Source organism: Acomys russatus, chromosome 3 (assembly GCF_903995435.1).
Source record: "Acomys russatus chromosome 3, mAcoRus1.1, whole genome shotgun sequence".
Taxonomy (NCBI): Eukaryota; Metazoa; Chordata; class Mammalia; order Rodentia; family Muridae; genus Acomys; species Acomys russatus.
This window is the reverse complement of record NC_067139.1, coordinates 61953213-61976657: the sequence shown is the minus strand read 5'-3', so window position 1 is coordinate 61976657 and position 23445 is coordinate 61953213. Positions and strand designations below refer to the sequence as shown.

Genomic DNA, 23445 nt, shown 5'->3' with positions numbered 1-23445 from the left:
GTGAAAAGGTACAGAAGCATTTGTTCAATGTGGCCCTATTGAGAAAAGGAAAAAATAAAGAAGTCTAGTAACCCCCTGCAATCCATTTTAGAGATGCTGATGTGGTTTAAATTCTAGCAGAAGGCAAGAGCCAACCTCATTTTTAAAAGAACAAAAGCCTTTGGTCCTGGAGCAACCTGAGCCAGGGACCTCCACTTAGGTGACATTGTCTGGTCACCTCTGGGGACTGTCTGGGTCCTGTTTGGTCCCTGACAATGAGGCTGGCATTCCCCTTCTGCACTCAATCAACCTTGGATGGATGCCCTGATGTCTTCCAGGGTGGGGCTGCTGTTCTTCCACCTAGCCAGAGATGAAGAGACCTGGGGTCTTGTGTGACAATGAGGAGGAGGGCTGGCCAACAGCAGCTTGGAGTGCATGTATCATTGTCTCCCCAGGACTCCCACTGGATCTCTTAGGAAAAGATGTTGTCCCTTGCACAGCTATGACTCCAACAATCCCAACTATTAGGGATTAATTGAACAATTGCATCGTCTCAGTGAACTTCAGGAAGGCCTGGACCGAGGTTCAGAGATTTGAGTGGCTGTGGAGAGCTGTGTATTTTCTTCCAGAGACAGCATCTGGTTGCAATGACTAATCAGGCTAGGTCTCTGGGGGCCCAAGTCTGCTGACACCTCTTTCCCTTCACAGTACTTGGAAGTAAGAGGGTGATGCTTCAGGAACCTGGGTCACAAGCCAAACTCCTGCTTAACAGGCTAACAATCACCACGGTGGGTTTGGGCTTCACGCAGGTCCTACCACAGTGTCCACAGGGGCATAGCCCCAAAGAGGAAGCCAGCACAGTGCGTCCCTGGGAGCCCTTTGCTCTCACACTGCTCAGAGGAAGTCAAACGGATCACAAAGTACCACTTCCTGAGACTATTAGTGGTTAGGGTGGTTTTTCTTTCTCCATGCGATATATGTTGGGCCGTGAGAGTAGCTCTCAGTGACTGACATCCTGACTCAGTGACTCAGTCCTGACATCCAATGTCCACCGGGTCACTGTTGAGCGTGGCTAGACCATGTTCATGCTCCTGCTCTCTCTTTAAAATGAGGACATGAATGTCATCTGGCAGGGCTGTGAGGATCAAATGAACAGAGTGACGCCCCCTCACTTCCCAGGCAATGACTACTCTACCAGGAGTGACTCAAGGCGAGACTTTCTCTTGATCCCTAGCGTGGTGCTCATTGGAAGCTCCTGAGTGAAGGGAGAGAGGGGAGCTTTGCTTTTCGAAGGCTTCTGAGTGTTTAAAACATTTTAATTTGTTTATTCTTATGAGCGTGTGTGTGTGCACATGTGTGTGTGTGTGTGTGTGTGTGTGTGTGTGTGTGTGTGTGTTAGGGGAGAGGGTGATGCACAATTCTCATGGCACACATGTGGAGGTTGGAGGGCAACTTTGGGGAGTTGGTTCTCTCTGTCCATCTTTATTTAGGTTTTGGGGACCTAATTCTGGCTATCAGGATTGTGTGGCCGGCACCTGAGTCTCTGTTAATGCAGCGATTCTGGAGGAGTGGAGTCAGTTGCCATATGAACCCACTAGGTGACTAGGGGCGGGACTGGAGATCAAGTTTAACCAGCAGTGCTCAGTCATTCCTATGATGTCATCTTAAAGTCCCTCCATGGTTGGCTTCCGGGAGCTTTCAGATTTGTGAAACATGGAGGTTCCGTGTACGTGGCTGGTCCCAAGAGGGTGTGGAGGCTCCTACCCCTCCCTCAGCCCTTGGTCTATTGTCTCCTCCATCAGCTTGTCTAGGGATGTAGCTCTCATAATAAAATCAATGTATTCTTAAATTTTGTGAATCATCCTAGGGAGCTACAGAAACCAAGAGGGGCTGTGGGAAACCTGGAATAAGGAGTTGAGAGGACAAAAGGGTGGGCGGCCTAGGCACCCATTTGTGATGGGCACCAGATGTCAAAGCAGTTTTGCGAGTCTGAGTCTATAGTCTATAGTCCCATAGGTGATGTGCTCACCCTGTGCAGCTCATGTTAGACACGACTTGAACTGAATTGTTGGGTGCCCTATTGATACTGGGGGATCTGAGTGAGCAAAGCAGATGCCCAAAGACAGCTGTCACCCTTCAAAAAATCCAGCTCTCGAGGACGGGGTCAGTGACCACAACAGGGTTTGGAGTAAGCACGTTCTATGTATGGAGCAGGAACTCTGGACCATGTAGAACTGGATGCAGAAGGGTAGTGGTGGCCCCTGCCGTAGCAGCTTGATCCTGTTAGCAAATGTTTAATTCTGGCTTTTAGCATCCTCTGATATGCCAAAGAGCATGTGATAACTTCTGATGAGGATGCGTCAGCAGGAGCTGTGGGTAGGGCTGGGTAGTGTTCTTCCTGTCTACAATGTGACTCGCTGAGGAGCTATCTGGGGCATCATTCGGGGTACCAGCTTCATTGATTAGCAAGCTGTAGGCTGGGCACAAGGCTGGCTCATTCTGGAAGAAGGAAGAAGGGGCCCCTTGTCCTTTCTAAAAGGCCCTGTCTGGACTCAGGGTGCTGGTCCTGCATGTGAATCGGCTGGAGAGTCTGTTTTGGGGAAAGGATGGGCACTGTACTCTGACAGAGAGGAGGGAAGCAGCATCTGCAGCCGAACTTCAGCTCTCCTCTCTTCCTTGCAAAGGGCAAGCTGATCATTCGTGAGCATCCTGGGGTGGAGGATGCTGTTTATCCTTAGGCTCAAGATACCCTTGCTTCCAGCTCTACACGCGACATGGCCAGGGGCACACTGTGCCTGAATGGTAGTGTCTGCCTTTAACAAACATCACACTTGTTATCAGGTGCTATTTGCTAAGCACAGGCCACACAGTAGGGACCACTATCCTGCATTATACATGGAACAAACTCCTTCGTTTCTTCATATCGTAGAGGAAAACGAGGTCGAACAAGGTATATGATATGTGAAAAGTCATTGGCTAGGAGGTGGCTATGCTGTCATCTCAAGCCCAGCCTGCCAGTTTGAGCAATACAAGGTGGCCCCTGGCTGTCCCTACCAGGAGGACAAGGCCTTAAGCCCCATAATGCTGACCTAGCTCTATGGGGAAACATTCTTCCCTGGGAATTTCTTACTTAAGGTACACCCTCTCCTGAAGGAGTCAATGTTGATGGCTGGTCTTCCTGGGGCCATAGAGCTCCACCCTTCTTGCCCTAACAGGACAGCCATAACAAACCACAGAGATACAAGTGCTCGACTGAGGCTGTCATGTGCCTGTGTTTTCATCCAATTCCTCCCGGTCCACTGTGCCCAGCCCCAGTGTGATGTCCATCTCAGTCCACCTCCAAGGCCCAACCTTCCAAAAACCTGCAGTCTCCAGGAGCACCGGCGTGCTGCTGAAAACATGGGCATGGTGACAAGTGCACTGCACAGGGTGTCAGCCTCTGCTCAGGATGCCATTTCCTTGTGTCCCTCCTCACAGGAAAGAAGCTTGCTGTCTCAGAGGCCTCGGAAGATGGTAGCAGCTATTTCTGTTTCCTGGGATGGGAGTTTGGAGTGCTCAGCACTCCCCTATGCTGCCTGAATTCTTTCCATAACCCTGCAGGAAGTGGCTGATGGCATGCCAGGCTCCAGATGGGGTTCCCTATGTCCGAGGTTCCACCATTTCACTCTTTTTATAAAAAAAAAAACTGCAAGAGGACTTGGAGGGGCCATAGCTTAGCTCTTGAAATGCTTGTCTTACAAATATGTGGACCTGGATTTTATTCCCGGGATCCATGTAAAAAGCTGGGCTTGACGGTGTGTGCTGGGAAGTGGTGACAGGCAGATCTTTGGGGACTTCTGACTTTTCAAATTAACTTACTTGGAATGTGAAAGACCTTGCCTCAAAAAACAATGGGTAGTTTGTGAGGAAGGACACCTGAGGTTGCTCATTTTACACACACACACACACACACACACACACACACACACACACACACACACACACACACACTATAGCTCTAATAACAGTCTTATTATTGGAAGGGAATTCCTGTGAATTCAGGGCTCATCCAGAACCCTCTGTGAGCTTTACTTTCTGTTAAATACTCTGTTCTCACCATGGCTCTGTAAGGAACAGTCTAGCATCCTCTTTTCCACCCAAATGGACAGAATAATATTATGGAGTAAGCACTAGTGAGCTGACAGACGTTGGGCAGATGCAGAGGGTAGAGGACAGAAGACCATGGGCTTGTTGTGTTTTTAATTTCTCCACCCACCTCGGGGATCTTGTTTCCCCAGCTGAGCAGGAACAGAGGTTACCACAGGAAGTTGGTTCTCTGAAAAAGCTGCTGACTCAGCCCTCCGTTGGCTCCCTGGAGGGCAGTGTGCCTGGCAAACTATCTGTCTAGACATTTGCTGAGGGTTCTGCCAGCACTGTTTCTTGGGCACAGGTTCTTCATAGCTCTTCAAAGCTGAGGCAAACAAGGACGCTGACCCAAGCTCCCCTCAAACCCATAGGCCAGAACTCCAAGCCCCAGAATGTGCCTGCTGGAGACTGGACTCTCACAGCGGTGGCTAAAGGTCATATGGTGGCCCTAATCCAGCTTGACTGGTATCCTTATATGGAAAGCATGCAAGAACACAGCCATAGATAGAGGGATGGCCACAGAAGATACGGAGAAAGGATAGAACCCAAAGTCAAAGCCAAGGAGGGTGCTGCAGGAACAAACAAGCCTGCCAGCACCTTTATCTTCTGGCTTCCAGAATTGTGAGGAAATAACTTTCTTCTTAAACTGTCCAGGCACACCACCCTGCCCCTCTCCCCGTTTTGTGAGCAATGGACTTCCAGGCTCAGGAAAGACTTCCCAGGGTGGGCTTCTGGGACTGCCTTGAGGGAAGCTACTTCACCTACTCCCACACTCCTCTCTCCCCTCAGCCGTTTCTCTCGCTTTTGCACTGGGCCAGAGTCCCCCTGAGCCCTTCCATGTGCCCTGGGCCATCCAGTTCACACAGTGTCCTACCCTGGGGAGGGGAATACTCCTGGTTGGATAGGCTGTAATTTCTGCAAAGCGTTAAGTTTTCATGCCCATGCCTTTGGCTAGTTCTGGCTTCAGCTGTAGTGATGAGTTCTCTGTTGGGTGAGTTGACTGCTGGCTGGCTTCTAGTACCAGGCCCTTCTGAGCCTGTGCAAATGAATTCAGCACACTGGGAGGAGGGTTCTGGGAAGCCATGGCCCTTCTACTGGAGGCTTTCAAGCCTTCCCCAGAATCCCTGCGAGGGCACTGTTGGTACAGAAGTGGTCTCTCCCATGGCTCAGTGGTGGCCTTCCTTTTGTCCGGCCACTTTCCAGCCACAGCCCTGCTTCCTGGCTCAACTTCCCAATATACCACACCTCCACCTTGGCTCTTGTTTAAGATGAGCTTTGGGGAGACCCACATTTATACATGGCTTCAATGCTTTCTGCCTGGGGCTCTGTTTCCTCCCCAGCAAAATGGAAGCACTGCCATCTCAGGGCCAAGTCCACTTGCCGACGTGAGCTGGGAACAGGACAAAATGATCCCAATGCTCTTATTATAATTTTGTTTGCTTGTAGCATAAAAAGAGGAAATGAAGAGGAAAGGGGGAAAAATCTACCTTCTGAGTCATTTCTTACCAATGGAGCATCTGGAACTCAGGGGCTAATGACAGTGCTTCTTCCTACCCATGCCCCGCCCCCCACAGGAATTTGCCAGTGGCCTTCTATATAGAGTGGCTGGGGAGGCAGCTAGGTTAGCAACCTGCTGCACCTAACTCTGAACTTACAGCACTAGTGTTATGGTGGCATGAGCTTGGTAGAGAGAGAAGCATCCCAGGGCTGACTAGACAGTGTATTTAGCCATTGAGGATCAGGTCCCAGTGAGAGACCCTGTGTCAAAAAAGAAACCAAACTGTTCCCAGGGGATGACAAGTGAGGTTGAAACCCCTCACCCACCCCCACCCCCTGCCCCAGCCATTCACCTAAATAGCATGAAGTAGCAGCTGGCTCTAACATCTGCCTTGATCTATTTTCTGTGTCTTCAAGAGGTGTCTCTAACTTAGAGGCCAGCATGAGTGCTAGTGTGTGTGTGTGTGTGTGTGTGTGTGTGTGTGTGTGTGTGTGTGAAAGCCCCCACATGTATGCATGTCTGTGTCTGTTTGTTTGCTCACCATCATTATGAAGGGTGCTGGCTTTTGCGGGATGATTTTTTTTTCAGACCTGAAGACTGAACCCAGGACCTTGTGCTTGCTAGGCAAGTGCTCTACCGCTGAGCCAAATCCACAACCCCTTGCAAGATGTTCTTGCATCACTCAACCTAACTGATCCACTGCGCAGCCTGAAGCCCCAGTTGCTTCACTATCTCCCTGTCCATTACTAAGTGTTATGCAGTGTTTTTATACCCAGCATTTTTATTCTTATTCAGGGCCTCAGCAAGGCCACATGACCTGCATTAGTTTTTCCCTGCGCTGCTCACTCATTCTTGTAGTCACACATTCTCTCAACAGTAATTAAATACATGCTATATGTCAGGTATAACTTAGGTGACCAGTCGCTATACAAATAGCTCTAACCAACTCTTCCTCCTCCCTTCCTTATCCAAAGTGATGCTGCCATGAGCACCTATAGGGTAGCCACAAGGCCAGAGGATGGCTTCTACCCTAAGAGAGCAGACTCAGGGAAACCCAAAACACAAAAGTAGGAGGCAAGACTCCAGCTACCATTATAAATCTAGACAAAACTGACAAACACAATTACTTTTGGATTCCAGGAGCTTACCGAATGCATGAAAACCACCAGAAAATGCTTTTAATTGAAATAACTGATGAGCTTTTGAGAAAAGCCGGTACAAGTCTGTGGTCTTCTTTGCTTGGGGCTGCACCTTGCCAGTGAACTCTAGCTCAGTTCTCAGAGAGGTGGTACCAGGATGGAACCATCATGGAAGCCAGACACAAAGCAGGAATGGTTCACTCACTCCTGTTGTGAGCTGTGAGCAGTCAGCAACAGTCATACTCAGTAGAATGCAAGCAGCTTCTCTTGTCTAGGCAGTAGGGAGTTGGGAAGACCACCACTCATGCTTGGAGCTTACATATACACGTGCAGTGGGGCCAGAGAGAACCCTAGTGCCCACATGCTCTTGCAGTCGTAAGCCTGAACACATTGCTGACACACGGACTCAGCAGGAATGGAGAGCTAGGATAAGCTTAATGACCACACAAACATGAGAGAGTTCCATGTCCTCCCACAGATCCATTGGCAGAAGGTGAGGAGAAGAAGAGAGTAATCAACTCCTAGCTGATTACTATATGACCCAGGAACAGGGTGACCACGAGGAAACCACATTTAAAAGCCAAAACAAGAATAAAATGCAAACATAACAGCGATGTTAGAGCCAGCATATTGGGAGGGACGGGTGTCACAGATTTAGCCCAGGCAAACAACTCAACTGGGGGGCAAGTGAGTCATGGGACCAGCAGGACTGTCCTGGAGCAAGAGTGAGGTGGAGAGGTGTCCCAAACCCCCAAAATCTCATCTTGACACAGGCAAGAGTAAGGATCACTCCCTCTCTGTTCTGAGCCTGCATGCCCTGGTGCACGTAGCCTTGTGACCCCCCCCCCCCACCTCTGCCACCCTTGAGGTTGTGACATAGCCTGGTAGCCAAGTTTCAGGATATGTCCTGCTTGCATCTGGAATTCCTCTCCATGCAAAGGAGCATTCCCAGCACCTCAGCTCTAGTCCAATGATGTACATACATCCTCGTAAACCCTACTCACTTCCCCAAGGTTTTATAACCCTATTCCCCCAATAAAAAAAAGAGCCATTTCACTGAAAACCATCTTGGAGAAGGCTCCCTGCCCCCACTTCCTGCCAGGACTCACCACTGGACTGAGATCCTGCTAACACATGAAGTGCCACAGAGTAGCTCTGCTTCTTCTGACCCAACCACTTCCTCATCTTTTGAGTCAAAAGCAGCTCAGTTCCCACCACCATGGACAGAGCCCCAGCCCCCAGCCTTCTGCAGTGAACTGGTGAAACAGATAAACCCTCCTCCCTTAAGCTGCTTCCTGCCAGGTATTTGAGAAAAGCCACACCATAAGCAGGTAAAACGACCAGTTTTTTTTAGCAACAGCAAAGATGTATATAAAGCCAAAGGGAGACAGGGCTCTTTAGGAATTCTGAGTCCCTCGGGGTTTGGATGAAGACCTAAAAAAAAAAAAAGAAAGAAAATTCCCACCAGAGCACTCAAGAAGCTAAAAGAAAACTGCAAAAGACCACAGGGAGATATGAGACTGATGGAGTGATAGAATTTCAGTGAGAGAGAAGGAACAGAAATTCTTGAGTTAGAATGACAAAAATGACAGTCTGCAAGGTGAGCACAGCAGCACATGTGGGGGATAGAAGGAAGAATGAGTGCACTTGAGGGCAGAGATGCAGAGACGATTCAATATGGCTGCTCCTGGTAGAGCAGGTCTGTAATGCCCAGGTCCCAAGCAGAGGCAGGGGATCCACAGGCTACAAAACAGCTGAGGGAAAAGGACAGAGTAACAGAGATATGGAAAACAGCAACAAGAATTTCTGTCAATATGGAGATGCATTAGAAGGCAGATGAAGAAAGAAGAGACAAGGAATAGAAAAGTTACTTGGTAAAAAAAGACTGGAACTTTCCAATTTGATGTAAACTACTATTTTTCACACATAACAAGGATCCCGAGGAGGAGGAGGAGAAAGGAAAGGAGGGAGGAACATAGAGGGGAGGGGCATTCTAACACTGAGGAGGATGGGGACAGATAGACATTGCCAGGGTTGCTTCTGAGAATGAAATGCAGAATTTGCAATCAAACTGTTGAAAGACAAAGGAAGTGGAAGAGTGCCGGTGTGATTAGCAGTTGACAGCTCCTCTCAACAATGGAAGCTAGAAGTGGAGGGAGACATTTAAAGTTCTGAAAGAAAAATGAAAACTGTTAATCAATGCCAGCCTATGGCAAGGCTGATTTTCAAAAGTGAGAAAGGCAAAGTGGCAGCCTTCCCTGATGTACAGAGACAGAGATGTATGTGCTGGCAGATCTGAGTTAGAGGAAACAGTGAAAGAAGTGTCCACTGGCAAGACAACAGCCATAAAAACAAAAGCAAAAACAAAAACCAACAACAACCCCCAAAACAAAACAAAACGGAAGAAGAGCAGATAGGATAGAAAAAAGGATTAAAGGGAATATTCGACAATCTAAGTGATACACAAAAACTCTACATGTTAAAGATACTGATCACTTCCCATAAACAGATTAAATTGCAACCTTCTAATATCACTAATGTGTGACTGGGGATGAAACTCCTGTGAGAATTCAGGGGGGAAACGTACTCAGATCTATACTATTTGCTTACAATTGTGAGATCTAGTCACATGTGTAGTGGAAGTTTTGGCTTCTTAAAAAACCGAGTCGTGTTATGCCTTTGCTTTAATCCCAAGTGTAGGATATGGGGCTGCTTTTAGTTTGTCCACAGCTGATAAGTGTCTCATATGGGCTTGGAGAAGGGCATGGTCTTTGCCAGCTGAGATAGCTGAACTCTGAGAACTCTGAAAGGATATAAATACCAGAGCCCAGAGACAGAAGGGAGCTTGGAGAAAATGCTTTGAGGAGATGGTCAGAGGAGGAGAAGAAGAAGGAGAAGATGAAGAAGAAGGAGGAGGAGGAGGAGGAAGAGGAGGAGAAAAAGCAAGGGGCTGCTGGTTCTTCCTGATGCTGTGTTTGCTGTTTGCTAGTTAGCTGGACTGCTGGATATCCTAAAGACTGAGATTGGTATTGCCCCAAAGAACCCAACAACTCTACACAGCTGGAAGCAGTAAAGAGAACTTTGCCTCTCTCTCACTAACCTTTCCCTTCTACCTCGTGTTGGTGGGTTGAAAGTAATTAGGAGGGAGAAGGAATGGAGAAGGAAGGAAAGTAGAAGTATAAGAAACCCAAGTAAAATAGTTTAAAAAGTTCACCTACACACATGTTCTCTATAAGAGACCCTCAGAGCTGGCTGAAAGGAAGTCACAAAGTGAAAGGAAAAAGATGTGTGGCACCATCCGGAACTGGTCATGTCAACCCATGATCAAACAGGTGCTGAGGAAAGAGATGTTAAGACACGGTTATTCATGGGGACTAACACACGAACACATCAGCACGCTGCTATGGCTTGATCTGAAGAGATCCTACAGGCTTAAACAGTGGAAGGCTTGTTGCCCCTGGATCTTAAAGAGATGGGAAGTTAGTGGAAAGAGATCAGTCACTGGGGCGGGGGTATGTTCTTGAAGGAGCCAGTGGGGCTCTGGCCCTTTCTTCGCTCTGTCTTTATTTCCTGGTTGCAGTGGGTGAACATTCTTCTGGCACACGTTCCTGGAAAGGTACTGCGCTGCCAGGGACCCAAAGCAGAGGACAAGTGACCACGACTTTCCCCTTTAGTAAGCTGATTTTAAAACTTCATCACAGTTATCGTTATTGTTGTGTGTGAATGTGTGGACATGTCACAGTGCTCACATGGATGTCAGAGGTCAGCTTCCTTTCTTTCCAGTGTTTGGGCCACTTTACCAGCCTGCAAGCCCTCCCTCCCCACCCCACCCCCGTCTCTCTCAGGTGTGTGTGGACATATGCATACATGTGCATGTTTGTGTCAATGTGGGTGCCTGTGTGTTACAGTGTGAGTGTGGAGATCAGAGACAATCTGAGATATTAGCTGTCCATCCCAACCCCCCGCAACCTTCAGCCACCCCATTTTGCTTCAGACACGATGTCTGTTTATTTTTTACCTTTGCTGTGTTTACCAGGCTAGGTGGCTAGATATCCTCGATAGAGTGTCCTGCCTCCACCTCCCATCTTCCTACAGCAGGCACTGGGATTTCAGAAGCTGTGCCATGTGTCTAGCTTTTAATATCTTCCAGGGATTTGAACCCAGGTCCTCATGCTTGCATGACAAGAGCCTTTACCTACTGAACCATCTTCAAAGCCTTAGCAAGTTGATTCTGTTTTCGGATGTTTTGTCACAGTGATAGGACACTAGCACGGAAGGGGCACTAGATATCAATGTGTACATGCCTAAGAAGAAAGCCTCAAAATCCCTGTCCTGGCACTGCTGGACAAAAGGTGACGGAGTAATAAGACTAGAGAGTTAAGTAATAAGATTTTCATTCCCTGATCCCAGTAACTGAAGAGCATTTAGACAGCCACCAGGAGCTTCACAAAAGGTGTGACACATCACTAGTTTGACTTACTGGGCGTGCAAGGCGTGCCTCACACAGGCGTATTTTGTTCTCAGGGACCTTGGACCATTCCCGAGGGTAGATTATATGCTAGGCTATAAAGTAAGTTTGTAGTAAGCTTAAAAGAACTCTACTGGAATTAAATTAGAAATAAGAACAGAAAGGGAAACTGGAAATTGTCAAATACTTGAAAGCTAACCCAACTTTAAGCTCAAGTGCTACCATTAGGATATCAATAACACACATTTCTACCTAAAATCGAGCCAGGCCCAAATCAAATGAAGAGGATGCCACAAAGCTGAGAACATAAATTCAGACACCACTGAAACAGAAAAAAAGCATAGCATGAGAGAAAAATCAATGAAGCAAAAAAAAGAAAAATTAGTTATTTGAGAAGATTAATAAGCTCAGCAAACCTCTAACCAGATTGACCAACAATAATAAAAAGAATCAGGAATGAAAAGGGAAACCTTGACCCAACTCCAGGGAATGCACAGAGCCTTGTAAAGGAACTCCGTGAACAACCTTTGCCAAGAAGCTGTGGGGCACCCACGTAGCAGGCAGGGTCCCAGTATGACAATGACGGGTATCCTGAACAATGAAGCTTCCAATCCCTTCATCAAAGGGCTGTCCCGGTCAGTTTTATGATCAGCTCTACACAGCCTAGAGTCACCCATGAAGCTGGAACCTCAGCTGAACAATTTATCTAGATCAGATCACCCTTAGCATATCTGGGAGAGACTGCCTCGACTTATGACTGGTGTTGAAGGACTAAGTCACCCATGGGTGGCGTAATCCCTAGGACGCTGGGCTGTGTAAGCTAAGCATGAGGCAGAGGAGGAGCCAGTAGGCAGCTTTCCTCCGTGGCTTCTGCTTCAGCTGCTGGCCTGACTAACCTCCAAGTGTGAGACAAACCCATCCTTTCCTTCCCAGGGTGATTTTGGTCATGACATTCATCACAGCAACAGAAAGCAAACTTTGACAATGTGCTGGCTACTGGACAAGCTAGAGTCACCCAAAAGTTGCGGACCTCAATTGAGAAAATGCCTCCAGAAGATTTTGTTATAGGGGATTTTCTTTATTAGTGATTTACAATGGAGGGCCCAGCCCATTGTGGGTGGGGCCATCCCTGGGCTGGTGGTCCGGGGTTCTATAAGAAAGCAGGCTGAGCAAGCCATGATGAGCAAGCCAGGAAGCACATTCCTCCGGGCCTCTGCATCAGTTCCTGCCTCTGGGTTCCTGCCTTGTTTGAATTCCTGTCCTGACTTCCTTTGATGATGAACAGTGATGTGGAAGTGTAAAGGAAATTAACCCTTTCTTCCCCAGTTTGCTTCTGTCATGGCAATAGAAGCCCCAAGTAGGACAGACAAAGATAAGGATTGCTTCCCACTCATTCTTCAAAGGCACTGTTCTTCTGATGTCAAAGCCAGGCAATGGATTATACTGAAGAAGGCCGCTGCCCACCCTCCCTCACGAACATACCCAGCAGTGCCAAGAAGAAATGCCAGCAAAGTGAATCCCAGTGAGATACAAAAATATAAAGCATTAGGAAATAGGGTTCATTTCAGGAGCACAACTGACACCAAGAGATGCCGTGTGTGTATATTTTTTTTACCCCTTTCTCTTAACATAACAGAATTAAGAACATAAACTATGTGACCTTTCCACAGGGCATACAACATCTGACAGAGTCAAGCAGTTCTGGCTTCTTGCTACAAGGAAAGTTCCCGCAGGTCCTCTGGCAAAATGGAGGTGCTCAAGGTGACGATATGAGGTACAACCGAGAAATTTAATGCCCACAAACTGTACATTTGTCCCAAATCTCTGCAAGCAATAGTCAAGAGCAAACTTAGTTCCTTAGTAATACTCTACAGGTGGGATGACTAATCTCAGATGTCAGTCTGACCACGTCTGGAATCAACTAAAATCCAAAGCATCTGAGGATGCCTGTGAGGGGTTTCTCTTGATTGGATCATTTGAGGTTGGAAGACCCACCCTAAATCTGGGCCACACCTTCTGTTGGCCTATGGAAGGACATAGGAGGACGCTCTTGCTTTTTGCCTGCTTGCCCTAACTCTCACTAGCAAGTTCACATACCCTCCTGCCGAGGCAAGCATTGGAGTATTCTAGTCCCTAGCTGGATTTAGAGCCTACTTCTTTGGGATTTTGACATAAACTGAAGACCAGCTGAGGCATCTGGACCCAGACCAGTCAACTCCCAGATTCTTTGATACTTTCTGTTTGGAGATAGACATTGTTGGACTAGCTGGATTGCAGTCTATAAATCCCATATATATTAGCTAGTTCTGGTCCTGAAAAGAACCCTCCTGACTAAGCCGGGAGCAGGGGGTGAAGACTAGATCAAGGATGGGAAGAGAGAAATTGTTTCCACCTTCCCTTTCTGAAGGCTTCTGTGAAACGACATTGGCACCCCCACTCCCCCATCCCCAGTCACTTAAGTGTCTGAGATGATCATCATTTAAATCCAATGCAGTCAGAAAGAGAAAAGCTCAGGCACCTGCTACATCACACAAGAACCTGGATGACATCACATGCTGGGTGTGAAAGGCCTGGCACAGAGAGACACACACACATTTGTCAGACCTGTGCAGCAGTTAACTCCACACAGACAGAAAAGCAAACTGGTGCCTGGGGGGGGGGGTGGTTGTGCTGGGAGGGCGACCGCTTAGTCCCTGCAGGATGACATGGTTGATGACAATGCTTATCAGCTAGTCTTATTCACGGCCAAACGGGAAGCAGCATGTTTGGGCTGCCGCTGGATTTTATTTACACTTTGAAACGCTAACTCGCTGCCACGTGAATTTTACTTTAAGATAAAAGTCAATACAATCTTATTCGTTAAATTCTCATGTAACATCTCCTTTGTCCCTCTCTCTACTGGTTGGTGCGTGCCCTCCAAAGCAGGTTGGGTAGGGGATGACAACCAATCAGATCAGACAAATCTGGCTGTTGGCTCCCCCAACAAAAGCCGGGGCTTTTCCTATGGTGCCGGATGACACGGTGACCCCAGCTGGAGGAAAACACCTGGAGTGTGTCAGATACCCTGATCCTTTCAGCCCCCAGCCAGATCTCTCCTCAGATCTCTGTGCATTGATTCTAATGGAGCCTCTACCTAGCATCTAGCCCAGGGCGCACGTCGTGGCTTCCAGCCCACCCAATCTTGCCTCAGTGAAAGAAGAAACATTCTCCTCACCCCACATTCGGCTGCTCAGGATGGCAAAGGCAGGGCTGGAGTCCAAGCCCCGTGGCTCCGCTCTCTTTCGCCGGATGCTAGCAGTGCCATAAACATATGCTGATGCCTGTGGTCCACCTAAGGCTGGTTAAGCAGAAGTCCGCAGAGGAGGATGGGGAGTCGGAAGACTCCTTCAGTTTCTAACACAGGATGGGTGGGAGTGGGTGGGGGCTCTGAGGATGCCACTGATGGTATCTGTTTCCAGGACTCAGAGCTCAGGTCCAGACTGCCAGAGAACTCTATCCAGCTACAAGCAGAACCAGCTCCTTCCTGCCTGGGGTCCAGCCCGTGCCTGCACATCTGAGTAGGGCAGCTCTTGGTGGACCTAGCATCTCTATGACCGAGCACTTGTACGACCCTCCACCTTCAGCACCAACATCCATGTGACCCAGCACCTACAAGACTCAGCTCTTAAAGGGCCCAGCACCTTCAGGGAACACCCGACCAGCACCTGTCTGTGACTCAAACAGACCAGACAATAGTCCCAAACTGTGGCTAACTCTTGCCTTCCCAGAACTTCCTGGGGCTACTCGACCATCCTCCACATCTTTCCACTCACTGCCCGGCTGGGTTGCTTCCTGGCACAGATGGAGGAGCCTTGGGATTCACAGCTCTTCCCATGGAGGCTTTACCTAGTGTCCAAGCAGTCTGTGGACATAGTGGTCCTCTGCCACTGGAGCCCAGAACCCCTGCCTGATGCGTGCTGTCATGCTGGATCCTGTTTTCCAGGCAGACATAGAACAGATACTAGGGGTCGTGGCTGACTGCTCAGTAACCAGCCCGTGCCGGGAGTGGGAGGAAGATGGAACCCTGGCTTCCTGGTGCCCACAGCCCTCGAGACCAAGGAGGCTCTTTCAGTAGCCCTGAGACACCTCACCCTCATGCGAGAAATCAAGCACACAGGCAACCATCCCCCCACACAGAGCCAAAGCCTTACTGAAGTATTTGGCAGCGAAGGTTTTTCTTTTGCTGGTCGCCGTCGGCAGCATCTCTAAGCTGGCAGTGTGCAGATTTCTCCCGTATCTTCTTTCGAAGGCAGCAGTCACATCCTCAGGCAGACAAGCTAATTCCTGGTTTCAGTAGCAGGCGATCAGTATCTATAGTAAAGAAAATATATTTAGAATGCCCTTTCCAGGCATTTTCTTGGATTTCAAACGTGAAGCCTGCTGTGAGGGACGAATTTCTTTTGCGGAGCATGTAGCCCGGGGATCCGAGAGCAGACTTGGGGAAGTCGGAGTATCAGTTCCTCAAATCTGTGAAATGGGACCAGCAGTGACAACTGCCTCTCAGAGGGAGCAGATGCCAGATGCATCAGCAGAAGCAACGGCTCTGTGGGCTAAGAGCCCTAAGCTTCTAGAGTTTTTTTTTTTTAAAGGAACCAACATGGATCTAATTGCTCTGAACATGCAGGGTGGCTCCTGGTCCACACTATGGCCTCTGGGGCGTGTGGTCCAGGGGCTGAGGTAGAACCTAGGAAAAGCTCTGTCACATCCTCAGGGTGCTATTTCTCCATTCTACTTTTGGAAATTTGTCATCATTGTAACATCCTTTACAGTTGTAGAAAACTGATAACAAACAAAGAAACAAGTAAAAAAAAAAAAAAAAAACTTGGTTATTTATTATAGCCAAGTGGCATTTCTGCAGCCATCAAATGTCATTCACACAGCTGTCCTAGTGACTTCCAAGGAAGCCGGGCTCTAAGGTGACAGGCACAATGTTGCCTGTCCTAGTACAGATGACGCATCTGCAGATGGAGGAAGACCTCCTGGGAGGATAAGCCCAGAATGTTCTTTCTCCCCACCTTGTCTCCACTCTGCTAGCCTCTACAAGCTGAGCTTGTAACAGGCCTGAAGTTACAAACTGACTGAGCACTGGTGGGTCTTTCCAGCCTGGGCTGAGGGGGAGCAGGGCTGAGGGGGAGGCAGGAGTGTGGGCTGGCATCAGTCCACCACAGTGCCACAGAGAACGGAAGCTTGGGGTTATGGATAGTGGCTGGCATCCATGCTGCTACAGAATGCTCCTGGCCCACGCTTTAGCATGTGTGGACATAGTTCCTGTCACTCACCGGTCCCCAGGGAATGATGGACAGCATCTGGAATGGAGAGAGTCGACTGTCCTTGGGATGGATAGCTGGGAGACAGAAACAGCAGGCAAGCACTAAATCTACAAGAGCCCAGGACCAAGAGGTCAGCATGACCTGGGGCACTGGAGTACAGACAGCCCAGCTGGCCCGGGAGCCTCCAGGGCAGAGCTGGGGCTGGAGCCGAGGAAATGAGGACCCTGGAGCTGGTATAGACCTCAGCGACCCTGGTAGATGCAGAGTGACACCTCCACTCTGTCCTAGACGCGTGGAGGGCTTGGAAGCATAGGTGCATTGTGATGGAAGTGGGGACACTGCGAGTGGGAACACCTCAAATCCATTGCAGCAAGGCTTAGAATGAAAGTTCTGGGTCCACACTCTAAGTCCGGTTCCTAGCAGGACACAAAGCCAGGTGTGTAGTATGTCTGTAATCCACTCAGGAGGTGGGAGCAGAGGGTTCAAGGGTACTTTCAGCTATATAGTGAGTTCAAGGCCAACCTGAGCTATAAGAGACCCTGGTTATTATTATTATTATTTTAAATAAATGGAACAGGAGGCTAAAGTTAAAGTTGAATTCAAGAACAAAGGGCATGTGTTGGCTCCTTTAGGAGGCACAGCCTCGCAACCTGGGTGGCAGCAGGCTGGTTCCAGCAGGTTGATGCTGTCAACCAAGCCTGGGTTTCTTTCCAGTTCTGTTTGCTTCTGGGATGTTTCCTCTCCTCCCTCCCCCACTTTTTGGCTGGCATCAGCTCCAGGGGCTAACATAGACTTTCCAGTCTCAGAAGAACCAAGAGTCGTCACTTCTTCCGAACCCCGTCAAGTCCCTTCTTTGCTTGACTTAGGGCACTAACCAAGCCACTTGAGTCTGTATCCAAACCAGTGGGGTGTGCTGATTGGCTAAAGCCAGCACATCTCATCTCAGGAACTGGGTGGGGCTGGCTTTCCACAAGACCAGAGAGGGCCCACAACCCTGGGAGACTGCTACAAGTGTGTGTGTGTGTGTTTGTGTGTGTGTGTGGTGTGTGTGTGTGTGTGTCGGGGGAGGGTCTCCCAAACTCCTACGCTACTCTGGGGGTTGAAGTAAAAAGGGGTCACCTCTGTGAAAGAGAGGAAGAAACTGCTCTCTAGCCCTCCACCTCAGCCTTCTCCTAACCCACCTTTCTAAGCAAGGTCAAGAGCAGGCCACACCCAGCCAAGCCTCCCTGAGCATGACTCAGCTCTAGCCATGGCTCCACAACATGCTCACAACAGATCGGTTTGCCCTGGACTCGGGCCAGTGCCCCTGTGCCCTATATCACCCCACCTGCAGGTATTAATAACAGCCGTCATAGGACTGTGCACGGACACATTTACCAGGACAGCAGCTGGTGGAGGAGTCTCACTGTGGAACGTTGGCACTCCGAGCCACGCAGCAATTTAATGTGGCCTAGGAGGATTTAAAAAAAAAAAAAAAAGCACGAACTCACAGCCTGTGGTCTGGAAACTCGTGCAGCCCTGGGTACCCACTCACCCCTCAACACACAGGGTCCCTGCAGTGTGGTGTGGGAACCCTGCTGTGTGTAGGAGAGAGTGTAGTCCTGGCTCACCTGGACCTCAGCTCTGCTCATCTGGACCCGGAGAGCAGGCTTCTCTGCCTTGGTCTGAACCTCCGAGGGCTCCTTCTTCGGCCTGGAGGGAGCACTCGGCCTGCCACACCTCTTCTCACCCCGTGGGCTCCCTGCCTTTGGCCCTGTCCCGGGCTCCCATGGGAAGAACCCGCTGGCAGGACCAGGGCATGCAACCAAGGCTGAACATCATCAGGCAGGATGCAGGTTTCCTGTCTCCTCGGTGCCTCTGGGGATGATGCTATGACGGCAGGCAGTTCTTGGCTGGCCTCTTAAGGCTGCAGCAGCTTGAGCTGCGTTCACAGGAAAGCGTTCCTGTCTAGGGCTGACCTCTGCGGGAAAGGGCCTCTCCTAGGAGGGCCTGAGTTGTTTGGTTTGGCGCGCCCTCTGGTGTTCTTTTGAGGCTCTGCCTCCCGCGCTTTTAGACCCTGGTCTAGTTCCTGGCTGTTGGATTTTACATCCCTTCTAGGGTCTAGGGGCAGCTTGAGCGGGCCTGCGCTTCCCTGTGGCCTCGCCTACCTACACTCCACGAACTTCTGGCGAGTCACGTGGGGCTCCTGGGGCTTACATAGGTTCTTGTTCCCATCAGTTCTGTCCTCCCACCTTACACCAGGGTTGGGCCCTGAGAACTGGAACAAAAAGAGCCTTTGGGTGGCAGAGGCAGAGGCTGTTTCCCAAGTCATAAGGCTCACTGGAGACATTAAGAAGCCAAGGCACTGTAAAGAAGTGGGTAGGTGGCTCCACTGCGGGGGGCAAAAAGTCCTCTCCTTCCAGGATGAGGCAGCCTCCCGCCCACCAGGGCTCAGCAAAGGCACTGCCAGGCATCCCCTCTGATTAGGCTAACAAGCTAAAAAGCAAGGACTTGGAATGCTGTTCTTGACCTCATTGCTCCCCCCTGCCCCCACAGCAAGCTACTGACTGGCAAACTCACTGGAAAACACCTGACCACGCAGGGAAAAGAACTTAAGTCCATCCAGGCTGGCTGGTGACTGGGATGCCAAAACAAAGGAGGAGAGGGCTGAGATGAAAATGATCTTGACTCCCGTGGTGGACACAGGTGGCTCTCTGGGTAGTTTTACAGTCTCCGTGAGCCCAGCCTAGCTTCTAGCTCCTGAGCCCAAGTTCTTGCAGTTGCCTGCTGATGAGCTGCTCCTGTTTTGCTCCTCCTTATTGTCTTTCTTGGGGATGGGAGACCCCAAGGAAGGAATCGCACACCTATCTAAAAGATGGGATCTATAATGCTAAGATCCTTGGAGAAGGCCTGTACCCACTTTGCTCCTTGTACCCCCAGCAGAACTGGAATCTTGTAGAGCCCACCTTTCTGGACTCTGCTCCCCCTCCCTCCTAGCTCAGTGTTCAGTGGCACCTGGAGCATCTCGCTGCATGGCAGACAAGTGGCAGGGCCAGCTCTCCTGTGCTCACACCCTCAAGGGTGACTTGCAAGCACCCCCACCACCAGAGTCAACTCTACCATGCTGCCCAGGCATGTTGAAGAGCTCATCCTTCCAAGCGCTGCAGCTAGTGAGGAGCAGGGATAGCTCTCCTGCTCTCATGACCTCAGGCCAGGTCTCCCAATCTTTGCTGGTGATGAGGGTCAAGGAAGGAAGAGGGTATCTCTTGTCCATGCCATCACAGGGAAGACAAGTGGTAATGCTAGATCACGTAAACTCATATCCTTGAGCTGTTTCACCTGCAACTCCCACAGTGTGCAGGGTCTGTTCTCACTACTGCACCTGGCTAGGGGTTGGGGTCAGCTCTTCTGCTCTCCTGCCTCCAGGGCCAGCTATTCCATAATGCCCAGGTGAGGGGTGGAGCCAGTTCTCCGCAGCCCTTCTTGAGCTACAGCTCAGGCCAGGCAGTCTACCTGGCCTTTGGTGGCAACAGACTCCAGATCTTGCAAAGCCACAGGCTCAGATGTGACCTCTGGTGGCAGCACAGGCCAGGACTCCACCACGGTCCCAGATGGCATCAGGCTGTTCCTCACTACCTTAAAGTCTCCAGTTCCGCCTTTTCCACGTCCTTCTGTTTCTATTTTGCTTCCATTTCTCCATCACTTACTTGCTTCTCTTAGGAGCCAGAGTTTCGGCACCCAGGGTCTCAGAGTTTCTGGGGTTGTGCCAGGAGTGGTCTCAGGAGTGCTATGGCCTGCTTGTTCATTATGGCCCTGGGCAGGTGCCATCTTGGGCATGGCCTAACCACCCATGCCTGTGCAGGGCCGGACTGCTGGTCATCTCAGGCTTCCCTTTCTTCAGGGAATGCTAAGCTACTAATCATCCAGATGTTCATAGGTCAGAACACTGAGCCTTCCTCCTCTCTGCCACCTACCAATGTAGGCTTTGGCCTTTTCCAAACCTAATTTATTTGGGCTTCTTTAATGCATATACCTCCCTTCCAACCCACCTACCCTAGTTAGGAGAGAACAGAGGTTAACGGGAACAAGAGAAATAGACCTTTTTGAAGTCAGTTCCTGGGAGTGAGTGCCCTGGCGTAGTCGGCCGGATGTCAGCAGCCCAGCAATTCCACCAAAGTTGTAGCTGGAACCTGGAACAGCAGCTGGAACCTGGATCCCTGAAGTGCTCTCTGGCGCTGTTCTCTCTAGGAGCGTCTCAAAATGGAGCGATGAACAGCCAAACAATACCAAGACCCAAAAAGCCCCTTCTCTCGTTTTGGGCTCATATATCTCCTCTCAGAGTCTGTACTAAGATGTTTTCGTCTGACAAAAATCCAAGGTCCCACACGAGGTGGTTTGTCTTCTAGTGGATAAAGATCATCTGATCTCTCACAAGTCTGTTCCCCATCCCACACTTGGGATCAAAACAAAAAACATGCTTACATCCACTACATATCCTACACTTGGGATCAAATAAAAAACATGTTTATATGTGCTACATATTCCACACTTGGGATCAAAACAGAAACATGTTTACATCCACTATATACTGACACGCATATGACACAGCAGCCACACCTGCCATGCCTCTAGCAACAGGAAACCCTCCTTCCTTTTCGTTGGTTCTTGTCCGGCATTTTGTCACAGCAAAGGGAATAGTAACCTATATGGACCTAGCCTAGATGTCATCAACAGATGAACAGGTAAAGGAAGTGCGATACATATAGACAGGGGGATTTTTTTTCATCTGTGAGATGGAATTATGGGTTGGGGAGAGGGCTTTGGTGGTAATTGTGCTCCTTGTACAAGCCTGACAACATGAGTTTGATCTCTGGGACCCATGTGAAAAGCTGGATACCATGGTTTTCCATTTTCATCTGTAATTTCAGCTTTCCTATGCCAAGAAGGGAGGTGGAGACAGGAGATGGCCTGGAGATGGTGTGCAGCCTGGGTCCCCAGGTGTGTGCAGCCTGGGCTCCCAGGTGTGTGCAGCCTGGGCTACCAGATGTACAGCCTGGGCTACCAGCATGGCAGACAAAACAAAGCAGATGAGGACAATGGACTCCCAAAAACTGTCTTCTGACCTCCACACATGTAGTCATGGCTCACACAGGCCCCACTTTCCTCCCTAATCTCTCTCTCTCTCTCTCTCTCTCTCTCTCTCTCTCTCTCTCACACACACACACACACACACAAACACAAACCTAAAATAATAACATTTGCAGGAAGTGGGTAGATCTGGAAATCCTGTTAAGAATAAAAAGACAGATTCAGAAAGACAAATAGTATGTTTCTCTCTTATGCATATATACGCATATGACATAACACAAATGTAAAAGAAGAAATGAGAAGTGGTGGGGGAGGCAAAATATGTCACTTTCCCCTGTGATGTGCAGAGTCTGTATTAACTATAAATAATATAGTTTCTACTTTTATGTCACCTATATGAAAAGGAGCATATTTGGCATGAGAAAGGAAAGATTTGATTGAATAAGTTATTATAAAAACATCATAACACAAAACTCAGATTTTGCATGCTAACCAAAACCAGTATTAATCATCTGTGAAGAGAACCGTAACTGTGAGATTTTTTTCAGGGAATGCTTGAATCTGGAAAGTATGAGACAACCAAAACCCAGAAAGAAAAAAAAATAAGCCACATGAGTTCCCTTTTGAAGATATATCTGTGTGTGACAAGTATAAACTTAGGTGAAATCTAAAAACATAGAAAGAAAACTAGGAGGCCGTGATGTTTGTTGATGAAGGATGGGAGGGACACAAGGACACAAGGGGCACGAAAGGGGCACTATCAGGGAGCGGCTACAAGGAGAAAACAAGAACTTCAGCGGAGTGGGGGGATGGCTTAAGAAGAATCACTCTGTACTGAATATCTCATAACGTTATCTATCTAAGTATGTGTGGGTTTTAAAAATGTTATAAAGGAAAAAGAAGCAACCAATTGACATACTAAACATCCGGACTGTAATTGGCAATCATAACCACAAGATGGCGCCCTCGGCATATTGTTTAGCGTGTTCCGCGCCCCCTCCCATCCCACCCCGCAATTCAGGGTGGAGCCTAGAGGGTGCACACTTAAGGCACAGTCAGTCTCTCACTTGTCCCACTTTGGTCCAAGCAGCAGCTTTGGCCTCAGTTCTAGTCCCGCAGTGCTTCCCAGTAGAATTTCCAAAACAGGCATCAGAGCATCCTGGGCTGTGGAGAACCAAGCAGGACTGTCTGTCCTAACTCCTGAGCATCAGAGACAATGTGCATGTGGCCAGTCTCAGGTAGCCGGTAGGGTTATGCTTTGGAGGGTTCCTTGTCTGGAGCTCAGGCTGGCCTGCATAGTGTGAGGAAGCCCTTGGGTAAACCAGGTAAACCAGAAACTTCTTAATTAGCAGAGAATGAGCCAAAGCTTGGCCAGAACAAGATGGAGCTGTGTCCAAACGCTGTGGCAATCAATGCGCACAGTGACGTAGAGGAGGATAGGTGGAGCAGGGCAGCCTCCAGAGCCCCAGGCTTTGAGGAATGACACAGGGCCTGGCACATGGGAGACCCCCAACAAGTGCCTAGGGAACTGTAATAGAGCCATCTGCGCCGTGTGAGTGTGAGGCTTGCTAGTGACTGTGTAAAAAGATGCAGGAGAAGTCAGTTTGCTAATGGATTTGCACGATACTACACAGGCCAAAAAAGAAAAAAAGAAAAAAATCTTCTCAACATGTATTAGTATAAATACTGTTGATTGAGGGTTGTTATGTCATCTTTCTACTACGTCTTCTAACTGTGGTGTATTTTACATTTACTCAAATTGTGTGCTAAATTTCCATAGAAAATATTTTATCTATTTGGATTTCACAGAATTTTGAGTTGAGAGAGAAGGTTTGCACTTGTTTTGAACATATAAATTCA

General features: G+C 49.0%; 1 protein-coding gene and 2 pseudogenes across 1 annotated transcript in view; all 3 read right to left on the bottom strand.

Annotated features, from left to right (window-relative positions):
- Window positions 1-15642, bottom strand: part of Arhgap22 (Rho GTPase activating protein 22) — a 163573-nt gene extending 147931 nt beyond the window's left edge. Inside the window, exon 1 of the mRNA XM_051141828.1 lies at window positions 15400-15642. Within this exon, the coding sequence (XP_050997785.1) occupies window positions 15400-15451 (52 nt within the window). The 5' untranslated portion in view covers window positions 15452-15642. The remainder of the gene's footprint in view (window positions 1-15399) is intronic.
- Window positions 15643-20400: 4758 nt separating this feature from the next.
- On the bottom strand, window positions 20401-20516 carry LOC127187295 (uncharacterized; annotated as a pseudogene).
- Window positions 20517-21013: 497 nt separating this feature from the next.
- LOC127187294 (uncharacterized) lies at window positions 21014-21136 on the bottom strand (annotated as a pseudogene).
- Between the last annotated feature and the right edge of the window lie 2309 nt (window positions 21137-23445).